This window comes from Thunnus albacares, chromosome 1 (genome assembly GCF_914725855.1).
Source record: "Thunnus albacares chromosome 1, fThuAlb1.1, whole genome shotgun sequence".
In the NCBI taxonomy this organism is placed as follows: Eukaryota; Metazoa; Chordata; class Actinopteri; order Scombriformes; family Scombridae; genus Thunnus; species Thunnus albacares.
In genome coordinates this window covers 15,253,393-15,276,838 of record NC_058106.1, presented here as the reverse complement: position 1 = coordinate 15,276,838, position 23,446 = coordinate 15,253,393, and the positions used below count along the sequence as shown (strand labels likewise).

General features: G+C 41.9%; 2 protein-coding genes across 4 annotated transcripts in view; both read right to left on the bottom strand.

Moving 5' to 3' along the window:
• The window catches only part of tln2a (talin 2a), a 96,009-nt gene extending 79,625 nt beyond the window's left edge, over nucleotides 1–16,384 (bottom strand). For 2 of the 3 annotated variants that reach the window (XM_044345606.1, XM_044345623.1), the window contains exon 1: nucleotides 16,198–16,384. The gene's annotated coding sequence lies outside the window, so the exon portion shown is untranslated. Of the gene's footprint in view, nucleotides 1–15,777; nucleotides 15,969–16,197 lie in introns of those variants that run through there. The other variant, XM_044345614.1, reaches the window with a different exon arrangement.
• A 3,061-nt stretch (nucleotides 16,385–19,445) lies between these two features.
• On the bottom strand, nucleotides 19,446–22,011 carry ddx28 (DEAD (Asp-Glu-Ala-Asp) box polypeptide 28). The gene has a single exon (XM_044360571.1). It carries the CDS (start codon nucleotides 21,777–21,779, stop codon nucleotides 20,094–20,096), a length of 1,686 nt encoding a protein of 561 aa, XP_044216506.1. The 5' UTR covers nucleotides 21,780–22,011; the 3' UTR covers nucleotides 19,446–20,093.
• Nucleotides 22,012–23,446: the final 1,435 nt, after the last annotated feature.

Here is a 23,446-nt window from a genome sequence, read left to right as displayed (position 1 = left end):
CATGCACCAGACTGGGTTTAAATGACACTGAACACACACACACACACACACACACACACACACACACACACACAATTGCACACTCAATGGGGGTCAAACAGGTTAAAGCCCATCGCCTCTTCAATGTCTGACAAATAAAGAAAATACTACAATTATGTAATTTAACTTTGAGTAACTGAGGAAGTAGACAACCTGCTTACATGCAACTTATACAGGGATTTCAAATCAACTTTTCCATTGCAGGAGATTTACTCAAACATGCAAGTATAAAGTATCAGTTCATATCATACACTTATTTCTTCTACCTATCTTGCATGAGATTTCTAGTGAAGCTTACTAAGGTTTAGAGCTGAAAGGTTGGGACCCAGTCCAATGTTTCAATCGGATCGTGTTGATCGGGGGAGACACCAGCTGCCAAGCGGTCGTGGCATAGCAGAGCAGCTTGAATCAAATCCCACTTTCGCACTCCATTGGTACAGTATGATAGATATTGTTCTCTGGTTACAGCGCGTGGTCAATTTGAATGAACCCATAACATCCCAGCGCTGGAGCTAAGATCTCAACTTGTAAACGAAGTATTAAGAGTTGATAAAATATCTATGTGAACAGTTGGTTGAAGTTGTCAAAAGTCATTATTGGGTGCATTTATAGCTGTATTGTGGAAAGCAGGAACAATGCAGTTTTTACAGTTTGTGTTAGCTGTGAAACACAACTGAGTCATTGAGCTCTGGATGTATCCCATTACTGCTGATTAAAGCCCCACTAGAAATATTAGAACTGCTTGAACAGAAATGGCACCGAACCTAATGAGAATGCTGCATAAGTTACTTAAGCGAGAGTACCATTAACTTGCTTGATGAAAGAAACTTATCCTGTACAAGCCTTTAATATGCTGGCCAGTTCATCAAGGCTGCACTCTCATCCAAACAAATGATCCATAAAAAAATGCACAGCCTGCCACAGAAGTGAGTACATTATTTACAAGACACAATAAATCATCAAAGCCAAGTCTAAAAAGGCAGCGTCTCCCTCTGGCAGGCCTGCAGATTAGGATGGAACAGCCCTCTTCATGAGCTACCGACCTAATCTTCTTTTACATCTCAGCCGTAGAGATATGGGAGTCCTCTAATCCGCTCTATGGCTGGACAGCTGTGAGCAGACTGTCTGCTACTGTAGCTCCAGCAGCTCTGGCCTTCAAAACCCAATTTAGTCAACAGCTATATGGATTGACATACATTTTAATTAGGATAAGCGCCGCTCTGCCGTTCCTTATCTTTTCCATTAGCAGCTTTTGCAGTAAAGGGTTTTCTAAATGGATGAGTGCCTTTCTAGGTGTGACACTTTCCTAAAGCTCTTTGAAAAGTCCACTGCAATTCCATTGCAAGTTGATGTAATAACAATTCGAGGCAGGTAAGGCGACCGCCAGGCAGGAGAACCAATTAAAAAGCAGGCTGGTGGCTGGGCAGAGGCTCAGGGACACTGAAGGAGAAGACATGACACAAGAGTTAAACTGCCTTACAGGGCTGCGGCTGCCTATTGTGGGTGAACAATCCAACTACTCCAAGCCCAGTTTTTTCGTGCTGTCTGCAAAGTGAAAGCCTGGCCCCTTTGCTTGTCAGTTCTATTGTTAGGAGCAGGCAGGAGCCGCTCCCAATCCACCTCATACACATTAAATACTCTGCATTGTTTGGAGAGTCAGATGGCAACGGCAGGCACGCAAACTTGCAAAAATGCAAACACACCTATTTCTTTTAAAAATCCAATCCTAGGAAGAGCCTGGAGATAGTTTGACATGGTTGCAGCTAATTTAAATGGCAAATAACTTAACCTTGCATCTAAAGAAACAGTGTAGAAAAGACCAAATCCTCAGAGCCATCAGAGCTCACAGAGGAAGCAGCATCATAGTCTATTAAATCCAATGAAAAGGCCTAGTTTTAGCAGCTGTAATACATGGTTTCACATTCATGTTCAACAACCTGTCCTTCAGTCACTGTCAAGGGTGAAACTGCTTCACCCTTCCTTTTCAGCTTCTAGTATAAAACATGAATGTTATCATTCTGTTTGAAATCTAGTCCCCTCACAGATTGTATCCTCACATCATGTAACCTAACACACTTTCTATTTGTGGAAAATCCCTCCTGAAAATCAGGTCTTGGTCAGACATTTTAATAACTTAAAATTAGTTTATAGGCTAAACTGCATGACAAGATATCTGTGTCAGAACAACTTTTCGCCACAGAGGAAACTACAAAATGTGCAGTCATTAGTTGATTAGTCTAATAATCTAATGTACCGAAGCGTAATTGAGATACACAGATGGCACAAAATGGTTACAGCATTCACAGCATTTCCCAGCAAATCCTCTTGAGGTCTATTTTTCTCTTTTGCTATTGTGGTAAACCTTCTAACTGCACATGCACAATTATTTCTCATGATGTGTCTTTGCAGGAAAGTGACAATGATACTTAACTCCAGCTAAATGAAGGTCATGTGACCTATTTCCAGTCATCATAAATCACACAGTGGATGTTTCCTTGCAACAGTCCATTTTTTAACCAGACACACGCAATGAAAAAAAATTCTAAATGTCACTCAGGCATCAATACACCAGCCTTCATCTATTTACCAGATGTGTGTGTGCTGATTTACAACCCAGCAAAGCAACCTGTGTCATTTCATCCCTGTGACTGGGTTGCAGCCGAGGTGTTGACATGCTTGCTAGCCACTGGGTTGAGAAGAGAAAACGGGCGGGGTGGTGAAATGGAGATAGGAGATGAGAGGAACTAAGAGAGGGGTAGATTCAGGTGGCAGAAAAAGAAAAAGGGAGTGAGATAAAGAGAGAAACTGAGGTTGTAGACTGAGCTGAGGTTTGGGCGTGAGGTGGGGGGGGCGGGGGGTGTTGCAGAAGGAGGGGTTGGCCGCTACTGTTTCCTGCTCAGTCAGCAGAATGGGGCTGATTCCAGGACGGCTTATCTTTCAGCAGGAATACCACAACCACACCAAAGGCAGGGGCAAGAGTGAAGGAAGAGACCAACGCTAGGAATTACATGCATGCTGCAGACTGCTGGGATTAATACAGTGAAGATGACAACTCTCAAGAGCAGACTTTGGCACCGACAAATGCCAAAAATGCTGCACAAAAGGGACAATAAATAGTATTTTATTGTCAATTTTGGGCAGCTATGTATGGTTAAGCTACATTTACAACATTAGCCTATATCTTTAAAATAACAGTTCCCAGTTTTGGGAAATACACTTACTTGCTTGCTTTCTTCTTGAGAGTTAGATTAGAATATCAATAGTCTCTCATCTCCGTGCGATAAATATAAAGCTAGCACTAGCAGACGATTAGCTAAACTTAGCATACTGTGCTTGGCTGAGAAATAATTCCAACACATGACTCAATTTCCTCTTCTTTTGTGTTCTTATACTCCTGTTTGTGTACATATAAAAGAAACATGATATAATGTTGTGAAAAATGTTTTAGGTGTTGGCAGGTTGGATCAGGCTAGCTGTTTCCCCCTGCTGCTAAGCTCAGCTAATCGCCTACTGGCTCTAGCTTCATACTTAAACCTGCAATAAGAGATTTTTTGACATCTTAGGGAGAGTGAAAACAAGCCGTAAACACAAAATTGACATTATCACCTTTTAAGTTTATAAACTTGGAAACAGGGGACATTTGCCTATTTAGACATAGCCTATATATAGCAACATTAGTGTTCAAATGGAGTCATTTGTGTCCACCAGATGAAATTAAGCCCAATATACTAGCCTTTTTAGCTCTGTTTTTGGTCTCCACCAACTCCTGAGGGAAATGTCCAGCTCCTTAGCTACTAAATACCCCACTACATTAGCAAGCTAGTCGCTATCTGTGTCCGTTTGCCATTTCGTGCTCGCAGTTAGCAACAGTGTTTTTTTTTTTTTTTCCTGAAAACAGATGCCTGCTGTAACCGAAAATGACACAGATAGCCATGGGAGTGAAGCAAAACAGAAAAGTTATAGTCCAGAAAACCATGGGTGGCTTAAAGATTACATCATTTGATGCATCAATCTTTCTCATCTAGCTGTCAGCAAGAAAGCAAATAGACATATTTCCAAAAATGTTCATTTCTTTCATATCTCTATGTCCACCTGCATATTAACACCATACCAAACACAGCATGCCAAGTGCCACCTCTGCATCCACTCCTATAAAAAAAATGTGTGTTTTTCCTTCATGTAAGCACAGCCAGCTTTAAAAACAGCCCTGTAGGGTCAAGGAAAGCTCAGGAATGCATGGCAGTCCAAAGCAGGCAGGGATGCCAGGTTGTTAAGGAGTGTTCACCTGCTCCCACAGCTGCATGAAAGTAAAAGGCTTGGCAGCACAGTTCACAAAACTCCAATCACAGAACAAGCTGCACTTGACATTGGGGAAAACAGATCAAAAACAAAAATCCCATTCCCCCATCTGCCACTTGTAACTGGCATTTAAATCCATCGTCCTAGCAGCAAATGTTGCCAATTCAAAATCAGCACTGAGTCTCTCCATGAACATTCGTTTAAGAGTGGCCAGCAATAAATTTCCCACCTGGTGTTTGCCTACCAGCCTTACAAACAGAGATAATCCTCCAGCTAATAGAGAGGACGCCTGACTTCAACAGCATAAGTAACAAACGAGGAACTCAGTCCTTAAAAGGGAGACATCGTTCAATAGTGTTGTCAAGGAGGTGGACGAGTAGGTGGGGTTGTCCCCAGGCCCCCAAAGTAATTTCCCTGAGGGTGTGCTCTGCTCTGGGGAGATAACCCAACTGAGGACAAGGCTGGCATTCTACACCGAGTCCAAAAGACAAAACGCCCGAGTCCATCTAAAGAGAGGAATCTGACAATGCAGCATTTGTCTCATTGCCAACTGGAGAACAAGCTCCCCATAGACACGTCAATATGAAACACTGTGCACACACAAACTTAAAGTTCAGAAGATTACTATAAACAATCTTGTTTTAAATTGGCAAAGCATAAAATACTGACATTGGATTATCTCAATTAAATTCCAACTGGGAACAGAAGAGATTATGCGACTGTTTGCAAACAGCAGCCTTGGAAAATAAGCATATAGTGCTTATGAATCATCACATCCCATGCTTTTCATTAATCCCACACAAAGCAATGCGTCAACAAGCTGAAGGTAAGTCCTTGTGCATCCAGTTCATGTAGAGTGCATTCACTGAGCAGTATAATTCAGCTGCAAACTGCACACCCATGGTGATTATACAAAGCTGACAACCAAATGTGAGCATTGCAACTCATGACTTAGCACCGCCTCCACTACTGCCTTCCACCACCCAAACGACAACTATACTCCTGATCAACCTAAGCCTTGTTAATGAGTTAATTAAACGTGTTCTCCACAGACAGGCAGTCTCATTTTAGTTTTCTAAAATCTCCTCAGCGATTCAAGTCTTTCCTATTGGAAACATATTTAAACAAAGTGTGTCATCGGAGATACAGGGGCACTCCTCATTTAATATTGTTTTCAAATGCAGATTATAAAAATCCAACACCTTAAACTGCAAAATTAAGAATTACACAAGTACCTCCTTGAACAACTTAACAGCCATCTGACAGCTTGCTTCTAGGAAAGTTACGAAAGCTTAAGTGAGAATCAAACAACCAAGACACACTTACTACTACTCCTAAACTACGAGTCATGCCAGAAGACAGGCAGGCTGCAGCAGGTGGATGGCCTCGCTCCAAAAGTCTCCACCCAGCTCATAAGTCTACTGACAGCAACCACCAGACTGGAAGTCATTGTGAAGCAGCTAATGTAACCACTGTATGCTTGTGGCTAGTTGCATTAGTGCACACTGCCCGTAGCACGGCGCACAAATAAAAGGCTATTTTCAGCCACTTGATTAACACTGAGCCTTCCATATGTAATGTAAGCCAGCTGCCATGCTCATAACGCACAAAAAAGGAGCAATGTTTACAGCTCTGCATAGCAGAGTGCACTCTGCTTGAGTGGTGTTTCATCTTCCTTCTTTCTGTCCCCGTTTTCTACTCTGAGAGGCCTGGCAGCACTCCCATGTACTCTCCCTTCACTAATAAACAAAGAATGGTTTCCCTTATATAGCTTTATTCACTCTTCAACCTCCACAAGCAATATCAGAGGCTTGCAGCAGGGTGGTGGAAGAGGGGCGGCTGGGGGGGGGGGGGGGGGGGGGGGTACAAGCAGGTCTGTTCCAGACAGAAAGGTTTCGGCCAAGGGCAAGGAGCACTGACAGTATGATTGTGTAACAGTCATACATTAACAGCTACTTAAAGTGCTATTTCTGGTACCATCCATCTGCAGAATTTTGCAGTGTCAGGTTTTTATGCTTGAGAGGGAGACACATAAAACATAAAGCTATATGAAATAAGCAAAGCATCACAAGGTCAAGAAAAGTAAAGAAACGTTTTCTTATAGAGAGTAAAAAGGAAGGAGAACTTACTGAACTAATTGCTCTTTTCATATAGTATCACAGGAGGAATGAGAGATGACACTCATCTTGCCATTTTGCCAAGTGTGTTAAACACTTTCACCTGCTTGTGGTCAGATGTCACTATGTGTGATGGAGCCATATTTGTCAACATGGATTTTGCAGTCTATGACAAAATCATCTGGGGGGGGGGGGGAAACAAACAAATGAAGCACAAATGGAAACGGATGCAAAGTACAGCTAGCAAGCATCTGTCAGATCTGTCGAGTCAGATCTGTTACGGGCTTAAAGCAGACACTGACATCTGGCTGAACCGTCTCATCAGAGAACAATATACTTTATACATATAATTTTAGCTAATCGTTTTCAGTTATCACGCAAAACTATCACCTGTTGCAGGGCCTCTCTGTGTGGAGTTTGCATGTTCTCCCCGTGCTTGCGTGGGTTTCCTTCGGGGGCTCCGGTTTCCTCAACCATCAAAAACATGTATATTAGGTTAATTCTCCTGTCAGTCTCCCTGACCAAGTCACTAGCCTAGAGCTGGAGTGGGTCCCCGGACACCGCCCAATGACTGCCCACTGCTTCTCAGGGACGGGTTAAATGCAGAGATCAAATGTCACTATGTTGTACTGTGTTCATGATTGCATGTATGTATTGTTCCTGGGAGTTTAAAAATCTTTAAGAATCTTGCAGTTGTAGGTAATGTCTGACAGAAAGATTTGAAGCTGAATTAGCTTAACATCTATGCATGCAATGTATGCATGTATATGCAACGATTATTTTCATTATTGATTCATCTGCTGGTAATTTCCTCAATAAATACATTAATTTGTTTGGTTGGTAAATCAGAAAATAATGATAAAATGCCAATTACAAGTCCCCAAAGTCCAAGATGATGTCTTCAAATATCTTGTTTTGTCCAACCAATTGTAGAAATCGTTTCAGCTCCACCAATTTTGCACTTTAAGATCAGTTTTCTAGTCATAGACAATAATATACAGCCTGTGAAGAGTTGTATAATAATATACTCCGTGGCTCTGGAGAGAACTTTTCATAGTCTGAGAAAATAACTTACCAATAATAAATGATAATAATAATAATAATAATAATAATAATAATAATAATAATAATAATAATGCCAGCCTGGGCTTTGAGACTGCATGTTTCTAATGAAGAGCCTCTCCTCAAAGTGGTGGTTGGGCATTTGAGAGACAATGGTGTATACCAGGCAGGGAGGATTGAACATTTTGGCTTTTGCTGCTTAGAGTTTTTTAAATCTGTCTCTTAGAAGTCAATATTAAAATATGTGAAGTACTCCTTTAAGTCTTGTCTGCATTGTGATTAGTTTACTAAAAGAAATAAGTAACACTCATTATTTTTAGCTGAAAATGTACAGTACCACCTGAACACAGTATGGTAAGCTCATTTGTTTTTTAGCCAAATTCTTTGGTTATATATCTGCCAATAGCCATTGTTTTAGGCACTGGTACTTGTCACTTTGTTAAGTTTTGACATTTCATGGTGTAAATATTAAACCAGTACATCAAGCTATTAACTGATAATTGACTAAGGTCAACCCCATCCAGCATACATTGCACCAAATGCCAAGCGTACAGAAATACACATTTCATAATGGCAACTGAATGCAAAATGATCCTACAAGACTAAATGATATAAGTGCGAAACTTGAACTCAAACAAGCTGTCCATCACCCTCACATCTCTGGAGCATTTCATCCTTTCTATTCTGCAACACTGGGGACCATTTCAGCCCCCCTGCCAGGAGGGTGGCCTTATACAGTGGGGTTACTCTCCATACAAGTTGGCGGCCAAACATTTGGAGCAAGAATTTATCCTTATGGGAAAACCAAGAATAGATGCCCCACAGGCTGCAGGAGGGCTGAGGAGCAAGTGAAGGGGGTGGGTTACATTTTCAGCACTCCCAGAATGTTCACTCACCCCTGCTCGACAAAGCTCCGAGCTGCTCCGCACTCACTTCCAGGGGAATTCCAGCACAGGATTATTTTCCACAAACCACAACGTCACAGGGACAAAAATAATTTGATGAGTGCTACAAATGTTGAAATTTGTCAACAAACAACAAACATGTTCAGTAATGAGAGTACCATTTGTTCATGACTTTGGGACTTGATATAGTTACAGCCAACTGCTGAGGGATCTTCAAGGCAGCAGATGCAGTCATGCTTGCTCTCATCTTTAAAATAAAAAGGATGGGCCATCGACTTTTTTTTTTTTTTTTGTTACCATCTCATTTGCTCCTATCGCACTGTGATTGATATCTACTGCTCACATATGATCTAATACAGGTGCATAATGCATGGTAAGACTACACACTTCAATAAAAAGTCAACTTGCAAAAGAAATGAGCTTCTAAACATACATAAAATAATGTTTCTCATCAGCACACAAACACACTGTCGATATGTTACAGAAGTTACAAGTAGAATCTAGAGCACTTGTTGAGAGAGTGCTACATGATTCACTTCCTCGCTGCAGACTTTCTGACTCAGTCTGGCAATGCAAACCAGCAATCTCCATGTAACAGGCATGCTTCTGTAACCTGTAGGCAACTACTGTATTTTGTGGTTACTTTGGCAAGATCAAATAGCTCCCGAGAAGTAGTAGGAGTAGGGTAGGTGGCAAAGGAATTTTACAGCCTGCGGCAAAATAAGGATTAATAAGGGATTCCATGTAAAATGTGAAAAATACAGGGTGTCATATAGTGACATGGATCACAAGGGTGTTTGGCCTACACGTGGTTCTGTACAAGACGGCCAATCTACACTCTGTTTGCAGTGCGGTGTGCTTATGTACTGGCAGCAGCAGACACCTGATTAGGTTACATTTCTGCCCTGGTGACTAAGAGGCATGAGCCTTGAGGTTGCAACCATGGCAGCAGGGATTTCTGCCAGAGATGCAGTCCAGTAATAGCTGAAGAGCTCAGCTGCAACCTGAAACACATTTCAGAGCAGGTCCACTCTCAGCCGGGGGACGAGATGACGATTCGCTTTTGGCCAAAACCCCCTGAAATTACAAGCTGAGGTTTTAAAGTGAAATTGGATTTGATCAATTTTACGGATATTTGTGTGACTCAAAGAATCATTTTATTATGTTAATAATAAGCTCAGATCACAACTCACTAATGCTGTATTTTACAGTGGTTCCACAGGAAAAAGACAAAACAATTAAACAGTTTCATCACTCACATTTTGACCGTTTATCAAAGGTGTACAAAATCAGCAAGAAAAAGAGTATTTGAGAGTTTTAGTGCAATATTAGCATAATAGTAAAAAACTATCACTGAACCAAAGGACAGAGAGACCAATTATGCATAATTAATAAAATTACCTGAACAAGAAAGGAGACTAAAGTCCAAGGGCAATTTTAACACCAACAGCAGACAATTAAACAATGTTTGTGTTTACATATTTATAGCCAAACAGCTGTAAGAGACCCCGTGACAAACAGTTCGGGAAAGCTAATAAAGAAGACACTTAAATTCAGAAATAGCTGGTGTTCATTTCAATGTGCCAAACTTAACCAGGGGGACTTTACCTCATTTCACCACAGGGATCTTTCAATTTTCATTTGACCATCTGATCAACACTTTACTCACACACTGCATTTAAAACTCTTATGTCACATAATATAAGCTTGAGTGTCCTCAACAGCGTTCAACTGGGTGGCAAGATTCTCAGCTCCTATGTCACCACATGACAGGGTAACTCATGAGGGTCGCTTATACAAGCTACTTAAAACTATGAAATATAAATACGCAAAAACTACACACAGATCTCAATCTATCAAAATTATTATGAATGCGCTCCATGTCCACCTTAATTTTGCATTTCATCGTACTGGGGTACCAGTTCAAATGAACAACTCTGTTCAAAACGTCTACCAAGTTGTAGGCAGCATGAGTTTTCATCCCCGCCGGTCACTATGACAACCACATTGGCTACTGCTGCTCAAGACTGCTCAGCCTGACAAAAAAAATTTGTATTTTTAAACTAGACTGGGGGGTCCGCAGACTTACATCTCAGCATGTAGTACCACATATGGAGACTGCTGCAAGGTGCTGGTTGCTCAGACAGACTGCTCCTCCTGAAACATACTTCATGTTTAATTATAGACTGACAAAAAAAAAAACCCTGCAAATGTTTCCTATCCGCGAGTCATGCAGAGTATTTAAAAGCAATTAGCAAAGGCCACTTGTGCAGAAATTGTTGTTCGTCTTATTGGCAAGGAACCATTGCACTGGCTTATTTCTGATACAATTTACATTGGATGGTGGATTGAGTGGGAGGTGGACAAACAAGAACTCAGTAGGAGGTGGAGAAAAACAGAAAATAGATGGGATGTGTCAACAAGGCAGCTTCTGCTTGATACATCCAACAATGACCAGCATCCAGAATGTAAACATCATAACTTTGGTTGCATACTTCAGTGCTGATGGGCTGGATGGACAGACTCTTGTCAGTCTAAACAGCTGCCAACATTCAAACTTGTACATTAGTCTACACATGGCTAGTTATTTCATTGTCATTGACCTTTAGGAAATGTAAATTTGGCTCAAACCTGTGACAGTTGAAAGTTTTGTGAGCTGGTTGCGTGTTGCCAATTATAATTCTCCAATATGAGATTGGAGCTAGGACAACGGAGCATGGAAAGGGATACAAGGCTTTCTCTGTCTGGAACTATTAAATACTAAGTGAGTACTGTACACTTAGAAGGGCCAGACACAGGGGCCCCTTTTTCTAGAGGAAGCCTTGCTTGGAATCTTGTGATTTGACTCTTATGTTTAAGGTTACGCATGCCTTGGCTCGGTCACAACCAAGTGTGAAATTCTGTGATATTGTTAACTTGAACTAGGCCAGACATTCCTCAGCCTCCATTCAGACCTTTTTCCCCCCCTTCACACTGCAGAACTCTACACATGCTCATCACCGCACCATTCCCAAAATGTGTGTTGGCTGCATTAAACCGCAAAAACTAGACAGCCACTCAAATGTAACAGAAAACTTTAAGTGTATGTGGGCTTGACAGCAGGGCCGCAACTAACAATCATTTTCACTACTGATTCGTCTGTCATTTAATTGATTAGTTGTTTGGTCTATAAAATATCAGAAACTGGTGACAAATGTCAATCACTCTTTCCCAGAGCCTGAGATGACCTCCTCAAATGTCTTGTTTTGTACAGACATTCATTTAATAGTTTTCGTCTAATCGATTAATCGACTAATCGTTGCAGCTCTACTTGACAGTAAAGGTTGCCTTAATCTGTTGACCACTGAGAATCAAGATTTAGTCACTTCGTTGCTAAGTGTGGCATAAAAATGGCAATCGACAACTCAAAGGTTATCACAGGATCATAGTTATCACAAGGCTACAGTTATGATACTAAGAATGCCAACACAAAGCAAAGGTGACAGAACTTAGGGCTTTTGTTAAAATAAATTACCATCAGCCCTGCATACCACACATTTACTCCATAATCATCATTTTGATAATCGATTAATCGTTCTTAGTTCCCAAATTATCTGGTTCCAGCTTCTTAAATGTGAATATTTTCTGGTTTCTTTAGTCTTCTATGACTCTATAAGTAAACTGAATATCTTTGGGTTGTGGACTGTTGGTTGGGACAAAACAAGATATTTTAGGTTGCATCTTGGGCTTATGGAAACCGTGATCAACATTTTTCACCATTTTCGGACCAAACAACTCTTCGTTCAATGGAGAAAATAATCGACAGATTGATCAAAAGTTAAAATAATCATTAGCTGAAGCCCTATACTCCATCATTGAGAAGACAGGTTATCTTATCCTAGGGGGCCCATCACGGTTACCTTGCGAGGCAGACCTTGGATTCGCAATATCACAACATCACGATATCACGTGAGAATCCATCTAGTCAGGCTTCAAGTTATGCAATTGTGTCCGAACCACCAATCAGTGTCCTAGGAGGATCTTGCATGATCTCACGAATCCAGCTGCCTCACAAGGTAAGACGATGATTGACAGATGGTTCATCCAACCACCTGCCAAGTATGTTTTGAAAGTGACTGCCCTTTTCCAAACAGTTTCCCAGGACAACTTCTCAAATGGTTCTGTCTAACAAGCCATCTCACGCGTCACATTAACATCATGGATACACAAGGTTAAAATTCATAGAGGACAGAGTGCTTCAAAATATAGGCTAAATACAGTAAATCAGGATATCCTTAACACTATTCAATGCTCCATTCACTGCGGAGACTGACTGACAAACCAAAGCATGTGATCATGTCCACATAAAGTCATTATTCAGCCTTTTAATGTTTACCCTACTAATTAATGCGCAGAGCAAGCATGAAATCTAAATGTAAATAATGATCATCTCTAACTGCATTATCACATCAGACCAACATCACTCAAACAAACAGCTAAAAATGATGGCAATTATTTTTGCCAGATTTTGGCAACCGGGCACTGATGCCTGGTTACCAACCTGGCAACCCATTTGTTTCAGGCCCTGAGATCCATGAAAAAATACAGAATTAATTCCAGGTGATCAACTGAGAGCTGCGCTAGGAAACAAGCAGAAGAGAAACTGACGTTTCACATTTATTGCTGCATTAACTGCAGACGGATTAAGGTTATTTCAGTACAACTGTGGAACTAGTGTCTGTAATTTTGCAAATACTCTCTCAAACGTTTAACATGTGTTATTTAACCAGGCTTTCTCTGCACAGTTTGAATTGTATCCCTCCAGTCAAATGGAAAAAGCCTTTTGTCATCACAACAGGTTCCATGTAAAAAGAAGACATACAGTTTACAAGCTCGGTGTTTCCTTTCATTTACAGCAGCCCTCACTGTCTCTTGCAGGAAATGATATGAATTACACTTGCTGTACATCACTACTATGACTGGTGATGGTAGTGATGATGGTACTGACACTTCTCCCTGTATCCTGTTTTTTTCTTCCTAACAGACCACAGCAGAGCTACCTGGCTAAGCATGACAACAACAACAAACTCCTGGCTCCCCCTCACATGTCCTCTTGTGATTAAAGTCTCATTATGGGTTGCTCATTACTTCCTCTCTGTGGTCACCGGTGACAGTCGAGGCCTGTTTTCATGCAGAACAAAATGGACAAATCAATAAATTAGCCATATGTTGCTGATGAGTAGCCCTTGCACTACCGGATGAGATGGCCATGAGCCAGAAGCACATTGCCATCGAAAGTTAGTCCCCTAAGGATACAAACCAAGCTGCATGACTATCAGAATATGTCAGAGCTATGTGCTACCGAGTTCTGTTAAAACAGTCATTTAAAGATAGATATTTCTCCCTCACATGCAAGGCGTAAGTTAATTAGGAGTAGAATCATCATTTCATGAATAACTGATTTACAACACTGCTTTCATTCCACTGATTTCAGCACTAAATATCGGGAGCTGCTAAAACATTAAAGGAGAGTATTTGTTGATCACTCTGCTTTGAGAAAATGAGGTCCCAAACTCTAACAGCATGATTGACGTTTAAATGCGTTCTCTAAAAAAGGTCAGTGCAGTTGCTAATATGATGAAAAAGCTTTTGATTGGTGCTTTTATGTCAGGAAAGCCAGATAGAGTTTGGTCAGTTTAATAAATGATCAGCGCCCGTCGCCGGGTGGCAGAGCTGCATACTAAACACTAGCGGCAGCAGCTGATACTAACAGTTAACTATGAGGCTGGAGGAGAGAATGACATTTTCACAGAGATGAAACAGAAGCGTAACTGATCAGCGCCGAAGAAAAAGGGGGACCTGGCTCATTAAGACAAGATCTGCCATTTTGAAAGGACAGGTTTTAACATGGGGCAACTTGAGGAGATACGGTGACATTCTCTTTTCTTCACACCTTTATTAAATATAGATTTTGTGGGAAGTAGATTTAATAACACTGCCAACTGTTCCCATGAGAAATGCTGCCAAAAATGGATCTCAAACACACACACACACACACACACACACACACACAACACAGACTGATGTCAGGACATAGCTTGAAGATGTGTAAGAAACCAGTCAGAGGAGAGCACTCGCTCCTGAGGCATTACACACACATATTGGAGCCTGCAGCCTATAAGGTCATGTGTCTTTTTCTGACAAGCCAAGGTCTAGGCAGCCAGTAGGGGAGTGGGGAAGAGAGTTAAGGGAAGAGGGGACGATTTACTTTTGCCCATTAAACTGCCAGAGAAACTCAGTGGCACATCAAACATTTCAGACATCTCTTGCTCCATCTGTGCCCCAGCTCATATGAGCCTGTCATGTCTGTCTCCTAAGCAGCTCACAGTCCCACACTAGTGAACTGGAAATTCATTGGCTGTTGACTGATCCACACCTCACTGCTATACTAGTATTGATCCTTGCGCACAAACTTGGGCACACACACACACACACACACACACACACACACACACACACACACACACACACACACACAAGTGATCAGTCAACTCACTGACAAATGAGACACATTATAAATTATTTTCGATGTTCCCTACAGTGATAATAAAAGGCAAGTCATTGCTATTAATTATGCCGGTAGCAGGACATCAGTGCCTCGTGTTTCTATGAAGGGGTGTGGCAGCAGGAGCCGACACAGGCGCACATCCTCACAGTTTCAGAAAACATAACATGCATGCATAGCCGCTGTAGCTGCGGTGAATCCATACATCACATGTGTCGCACTTGACGTTGTTTTTTTTTTTTTTTTTTCCCAACGCTGCTTCTCCTTTACACCTTGACCGTGATGCGATACGCATGGGTGCAGGAAATATGGCAATCACATGCACCGCGACGTGGACAAAATACGCTGGGAATAAACACCCACGGCTGAAAAACACTAGTCCCCCCACCCACCCCCTACTTACCCACCCAGCCACCCCCTTGCAAGCTGTGTGATGAAGCTATGGTGAAGGTATAATGTCTTGATTGGAAAATTCACGACCTGGCTCCACGCGTGCACAGGTGGCCGCCCTTCCATGTGTTTCAGACGCTGCATTCTCGCATCGGGAGAGGGAAGAAAAATAAAAAGTTGGAAACAATCCCTTGTGGCATAATATAGTGGCAGCTTGACTGAGGGGGTAACTTAACATGGCGGAGGCTGGTTTAGCCTGACCAGTGCAATCTAACTTGCAGCCTCCTCCGTGAACTCTCCATGCCTCTTTGACTCTGCACACCCACACACACATACACATACAACTACAGCCTCAGGCTCAATCCTGCAGCTTCAAAAACAACAGCTTTGCCAAAGAGGGAAGAATAAAGAAGATCCTCACCAGGCGACCCATGCGACCCCCTCCAACCCCCCTGCAGCAGCAGCCCTGTGGTCTCTAAAGTCGCCACAAACCAACCAACCGATGTCAGAGTCGACAATTAAAAGGCTCCACAAGTTTTGTCGATTGAAAGGCGCATCGCAGCCTCCGAGGCACAACTTAACAGCGATCCATTCAAAAAGCAGACCGGAGGTGCTGAAATGCGGTGCAGCCACAGAGAGGCTGGGACACACACACACACACAACACATACGCGCGCGCACACGCACAAACACATATACACACGCACGCGCGCACATACACACACGCAGCGTGCAGTTTTAATATAAAGCTTGGTCGGAGAGAAGGTCAGACAGATTTCTAGTGGCTGCTGCGGGGGGGAGATGAGCAGCAGAATAAGCCGATTACAGGGTTGTACACCTACCTTCAGGTCCTCTACTGGGGCATTTCAAGCAGTCAACCCGGAGAAGATGCACATTTGCCGACAGTCAGTAAAAAAAAAATATCCTCCGCGTTGAGGGAAATTTCCAAGTGGCTGGACAGTGTGAGCAGCGGCAGCAGCAGCAGCGGCGGCTCTCTCGCTCTGTGTGTGTGTGCGTGTGTGTGTGTGTGTGTGTAAATGGGGAGGGGGGACATAATCCTACCGTATGGCCAAAAGGAAATGCGTCATTATTAATGGACCAAGCAAGCGTTTTGTAGTCCATTTTATACACCTACGCTGTCCACTGGGACTACACGTGGGGTTTATATTTTAAAAAAAAATCATTTTCTGATGTAGGATCATTTTAAGAGCAAATACCTCACCTTAACAGGTTTTTAAGTAGCAGTGATGCATTGTATTTTTTATGTTTTTATTAATAGCACCTGTAGCGGACCATCATGTTAAATATTGGTGATAATGCCCTGTATGTTTTGTTTCTAAACCAAAAAAAAAAAAAAAACAAAAAGGGGGGGAAAATCAAGCTGAATCCCTGTGAAAGGCATCCAAACATGCACGAGCTGCTCAAATATTTGAGAGGAAGTTCAGAAATGTTGATTGTTTGTCTGTAGGCTGGGAGTGACGAGCAGGTGCTCTCTAGCCTTCTTTATGCTTCTCCCTTGCTTTGTCCAACCAACCAACCAGCACCCTCTTAAAGGACAGGCTCACAATTTTCCAAGTCTGTCCTAAAACAATTGTCAGGTGCCCAAATGAATATTGGTATAATTTGTTTTTGCTGTAAACATTCATCCTGTTCAAATTGGCTGTTAAGAAATGCCTTCGTAATCTACTTTCAATGTAAGTAATGAGAGAAGAAATGTATTGAATAGTTGATCGAAGATAATATGAGGTTTCAGCCATCCAAATTAGTCAAGTCAAGTCAATAGCTTTCACAGTTACTGACTTTTTAAGTGCCAAATTCCTTCTTTTTGTTACTATGCTTTTGCAGCTGAACAGGAAAACACTGTCCTTCAAGACATAGAGGGAAATGTTGTTTTTTTTCTCCAAAAGACTAACTGTGGAAGATATCCAGCTAAAGCCTTGTATTATCACCAACTTTAGAATTTTTTTTTTCTCAAAACAAGGACTGTGTCCTCCCATAACTCACATTGTGCAATACAAACAACTTTATTAATCCCACAAGAGGCAATTTGTTTGGAGCAGTATGTTGCACACACAACACAATAATATACAAACAAGTATATCATAAGTGCATTTAGAGGGGATCTTCTAATGGCCAATATGAACAGGAGGAATAATTACAGTGAGCAAAACCTTTTTCAATGTTCATATGGGTACCTGACAGTTGTTTTTAAGGACCTTAAAAATTGTGAACCTATGCTTTAATGGGTCTACTCCAGCAATTTAATATTGAAATTTCATAATGACTGGGGATGTGTGAGAGACAGATTTTTTAAAAAGAATCATCAAAATCAAATCAGCAGAGGCTGATATATATATTTTTACTTTTGCTCCCTAGAATGCACAAACTCCAAAAAGTCTGGATCCTACATTTCCCATAATGCACGGACCCTCCCTGCCTGGTAAATGCCCACATCTTTCAAACTCTGCACCCCCAGTTTGTAATGCAGGCTCTGTTCATTTATTTGTAGTCTAGTAGTATCCCAAGCTGATATAATGATGACATCACTATGACCTCATCAGGGTTATTTCCATAACCTTGATAAAACTCCTCCAGAGCCACAGAAGATATTAAACAACTGTTTTTACTGGCTGTGTAGTACTCGGATGAGTAGGACTGACTGAATATTATGTGTGAAATTAGTGGAGTGGCCCTTTAAGGCTAAAATATGTTGACTTTAGATCTAGTCTATAGATTGTAGGCTTAAAGGGCTACAACTTTGACAAATACAAGATATTTGATTTTATAATTCATTTGAGAATTTAATTATGTCATTTTAGCTGGGGTCAGTTTGGTTAAGGCAGGACAAAAATAAAAATTGAGGGATTGGAGGCATTCCCCCTCTCATGCTATAAGTGGATACTGGATCCTTGTTGTCAGGGTACAGTTGGGTGAAATGTGAACCTAAAGGGGGGGGGGGGTCAAGCTTAAAGATGTTGACCCCAACCGGAGATGGACAATCACAGCTAAATTCCAGACATTCTGATGGAAGCCCCTTGTTACTGTCAGAGCCGTTAACACGTCTGCCTGTCTGCCTCACACTGAGGACGCTGTGCTCCTATAATCCCTACACTTCCACAACCACTTGAGCATATATCAGCAGGTACGTCACATGTCTGAGGGACAAAAAGGCCTTTTAAAAATACGAACACACGTCGTCGTACCAGAACATCTCTGGGGAGACATTTCTGCTTGGGGGCTTATCGTTGTCTGTCCATATATCATAAAAACACTTTGCATCATGATTGAAATTTACAATAAAACCCAAATGAACCAGTTTCCATAACATCAGGCTCACAGGAAAAGTTATTATCTTTGAAATAAGATCTCAAAAGATGTTCTTCACTCTGGCAGATTTTCATGTTGACACTTTTTTTGCGGTTTCCTTTCAACAAGCACTCACAGGCATGGAAGAAGGAAAAAAAATCCTTTCAAGTACAGCAGACCTACCATCAACAGTGGAGATGTCAGGTTTTGGCCTGTGTTCAAGATTCATGATCACTGCTGTTTAAATTGTGTCTGTACTGCAAGCATGAGAGGAAAAGGAATTCACATAACATTTCAGAAACAAGCCAGTGGACTTATGACTGTTTCCAGTTGATCGGTGACCATGCGCCAAGTCACCTGTACTAATCATAAAGAACAAAAATGTGCATACATGTTTTGCTCTACAGTATTAACCTACAAGTAAGGCACATACACTAAAATCAGACAAATGGCGCCCTCTTGTGGCCAAACATCTGCAGTGCTGGAAAAAAATATTTAGAGAAGAAAAAATTGAGTGGCAGTTTCACTCATAATGTTCCATGACATGATGTTTATAAATGTAAACCATACTTAGGTTTAGGTGACAGCTCAGACAAACTATGACATATTTGTCCCATTTCGCTGTGCTTTCTAGTTCAGTGCAGGAAGTCAAATGGCTAGTAAACTTTACAAATTTACAAGGTCCAATTCTTGAGTCTCAAAGTTAAAATAATGGTAAAGTAAATATGAAAAAAAACATCAAGTATGAAGAATATACAATTTTATTTGAAGCGAAAACAATCAATATAAATTCTACATCATTTGAATGGTAATAATAATAATTATAATAATATATTTAGTATAAATACATCACTGACAAGCAGATTCATTTCTATAAACATTTACATCAGGAAATAAAAGCAACTGACATTTTTTCATGATGGCAGCCGTACATTATATTTAAATAAAAAGCTCTCACTGGGTGTTTTCCATATTTCCCCAATACTGCGATTTACAATATGTTAGTGCTTTGTACCTATTAGGACTGAGCACTTACACTACAGATAAGCAATTTCAGTCCATAGCTTGGGAAAAAACAAAACATGTTATTTACATTCAAATGATCCCAGTTTCAAATGTTTGAATAGGGGTAAGGTGAATTACACATATCCTAATTGAATCTCCATCCAAACCAGGACTGAGCACAACTGGGTTATTTCATCTTTCATAAAACTATTTGTCTTTTTGTTAAGTCACAGTGCAGGAAAGAATGAATGGAGTAATGACCAGCCAACTACAGTTTTATTGTTTTGAGCAATCAGTGCAAATGGTGCTTGCCATTTCTGCTGAAAAATCACCTGTTTTGTACATTTAGAGTGTGGCAACCCAACATCACCCATACAGTAACAAACTCCACAGGCTGCTTTTCCACGTATACACATGCACAACACTTCTACTCCTCTGGCTCTACTATTTTGGGTTTTGGCTCATGTATATGAGATTCCATTCCTGGCAAACTAGTTCTCCTACGTGCAGCGGTTTCAATTTTCTGCACCAGCTCCACATCCCAGGGATGAGTGACGAAGCTGAGCACCTCCCCGTCCTCAACCCCTCCTGCCCTCCCCACCCTCCCTGCCCTGTGGATGTAGTCTGTGTGAGATTCTGGGAAGTCATAGTTGACAACCAAGCGCACACGGGATGTGTCCAGGCCACGTGAGGCAATATCTGTGCATATCAACACATCTGTCATGCCCCTCTGGAAGGAGCGGAAGATTCCTGCACGCACAGCAGCGGGCATCTCCCCTTGCAGACGTGCATGCTGCACCCCCATCTCCTCCAGTGAGTACCCCAGCCAGTTGACGGTGGTAGACTTGTTGCAGAACACCACAACAGCACCCCCTCCTTTTTCCTGCTGGAGCAGTTTCAGAGCTTGGTGGAGCTCCAGGACCTTGTCAGTACCCTTCACCTTCAGGAATGTCTGCTTGACATGCGGCATGAGGAAGTGCAGCATCTTGCTCTTGATAACCACCATGCTGCCAAGGTCTGTCACCTGGCTGAGGACTTCCCCGACACCACCAGGGAAGGTGGCCCCCACAACTAGCAGCTGGGCTTTATGGCCAGGGCCCTGTGTTTCCCTGGGATTACTCGCGATGTGGGTTTGGTGCAGGATGCTCTCTAACATGTCAGAAAAGCTGGGGTCAAACATAGTGTCAGCCTCGTCCACCACCAAGAATCTCAGCTCACTCAAGTCCAGGCAGCGTCTCCGCAGGGCCTTGACCAGAGCGCCTGGTGTGGCCACTAAAATGTCCGGGGAACCTCTCTTAAAGACCATCTTAATGTGTCCTACACCTCGTCCACCACCCACAGTGCTCGTCTGCAGGCCAAATGGAGCACACACGGTCCTGGAAACAGCTGCCACTTGCTCAGCTAGCTCTCTGGAGGGAACGAGAACCACAGTGCGAATCTTTGCACTTTCACCGTACATGTCTGATGCCTTTTCTGCCTGTAATTTGTGAACAACAGGCAGGAGGTAACTCAGTGTTTTTCCACTGCCCGTCTCTGCCGCACAAAGAATGTTGTGACCTCTCATAACCTTTGGGATGGTCTGCAGTTGCACAGTAGTGGGTTTAGTAATGTTGATATTGTCCAAAGTCTCCACCAGTTCCTTGCAGATGCGAAGATTATCAAATGTCACCGGCGTTTTCTCATCAGCATCCTTCTTCTGCTCTTCAGCAACGAAAGGTGCAACAGCTTTGAGGTTGTTGATGGTGAAATAATCGCCGAATGATCTGTTGTGTTTCCATCCTTTCGAGCAGAGAGCGGGCTCCTCGAACTTCCCCAGTATGTATCCGGCAGACTGGTTCAGCTCGGGATTTCTGCTCTGGATCAGGAGTCTTCCAGCTTTGATGGTGTTGATCTTGTTTTTGCCTCTTGTCTGCTTCACGTCCTCAACGCGCTTCTGCATGTACCGAGGAACACGAATAACTGTTGACACTGTTTGACAAAAGCGAGTCTGAATGACAGAGCAGTGAACTCGACAGCAGGCCGACACGTTAATAACACCAGGACAGCAAACCCCGCTTGAGCAGAGAGCTCTGGACGCAACTGAAGCAAAGTGTCCGACCTTCACACACTGCATGTTGCCGCTGGAATAGCCTGCTAGCAGCTGAGCGTTAGCAAGAAGAAAAACGTGAATGAACGACTAAAACATGAAGATGAAACCAGTTGGTAATATTTTACAACAGTCACTCTAAATAGTCTAAAAACAACGTCAATCTGTCAGCACGTATCTGCGGAATCGCCATGCTTACTCGGCGAGCGTTGATAACGTCATGGGGCGTGAAGTGATGACGGTTTTAGAAGCGCAGCCTTATTTTTTCCTCCCCAACCCGCATTCTTCGAAGACCCGCCCTACTCTATCTCTGATTGGCTAGTACTCGTCACATTCGTTGGTTGGGTTGGTTAGAGTAAGAATATCAGGGTCAGAGCCAATCAGAGGCAGAGTAGGGCGGGTCTTCAGAGAATGCGGGTGGGGAAAAAATTATGCAGAAGCGCAACCTATAGATTTGCGATTATGCCAATATTTTTTTCTCATTCTAGATTAGTTGTGTGGGAGCTGCTTTGCACCATAGTGTGGGATAGTTTCGCTCTTTATCGCTCTTTTCGCTCTTTATTATTATTATATATTTATTCCGCCGTTTTTCGGCGCCTAACTAGTCCTACAAGATTTGTCGTATCAACTTCATTTCGATGTCAAATTGTACATCCCCATAAGGAGATGTATGCTATTACTTTTGTCATCTCTGGCGTATTCCGTTGATTTTTATATAATTTTTAAAGCATTAAAATTTATAATGGAAAGTCAATGGGAGCAATGTTTGAAAGCTCATATCTCAAAAACTAAAAGTGCTTAAGTGTTCAAATTTGATTGACAGGTGGCCTATGTGGAAATACTTAACATATTTTAAAATGGGACCTATAGCGCCACCAAGTGGTCAGTTATTACATGTTTTACGTTTTGGCTTATAACTCATAAACCGTGAGGCCTATCCAACCATTTTTTGCACAGTGTATTACTTGGATGGTACCAAGTAGACTGATATAGGCCACGCCCATTTGCGCCCAGAAAATTTTTCCGCCATTTTTAATTTTTTCAAAAACACATTTTTTGCTTCTTTTGGCACATTTTTCATCCAATCTTCACCAAACTTGGTAAATGCCATATTTAGATGATACTGAACAGAGCTTATATCTTCATTTTTTGGTATCACTTACCGCTTGTCTGTAATTGGTTACCAAACATTTGAAGGCGTAGCCTGATGCATTTAACGAGCCATAACTCTTCAATGCTGATTCGGATCAACACCAAATTTGAGAATCTTATTCAGATAATTACAGTGCACCATAACGTAAAATTTGATACAATTCTGTCCACAGGGGGCACTACTGTAATATTATAACATGATATTTCTACAGTTCTGTTGTCTTCAGTGAAATGAAACTTGGTATACAAGTTCTTCATGTCTATGTGCACGACATAGTGAAACATGGTGCCAATAGCCCCACCTTGTGGCCATTACTGTAACACCACCATACTACTTCTTAATTTAATATCTCTTAAATTCAACATTCCATGGTGACCAAATTCAGCAAAATTGTACATATGGGGATTCTGAACAAGAGTGTGGTATTTATTACAATTGCACCTGTAGTTGGCGCTACAAAAGTTTGAATAATAACTGCCGAAACAGAAATTTACAGCAACAGTAGCAATAACAACAGTGGCAGCAGCCGACAGTGGCAGCA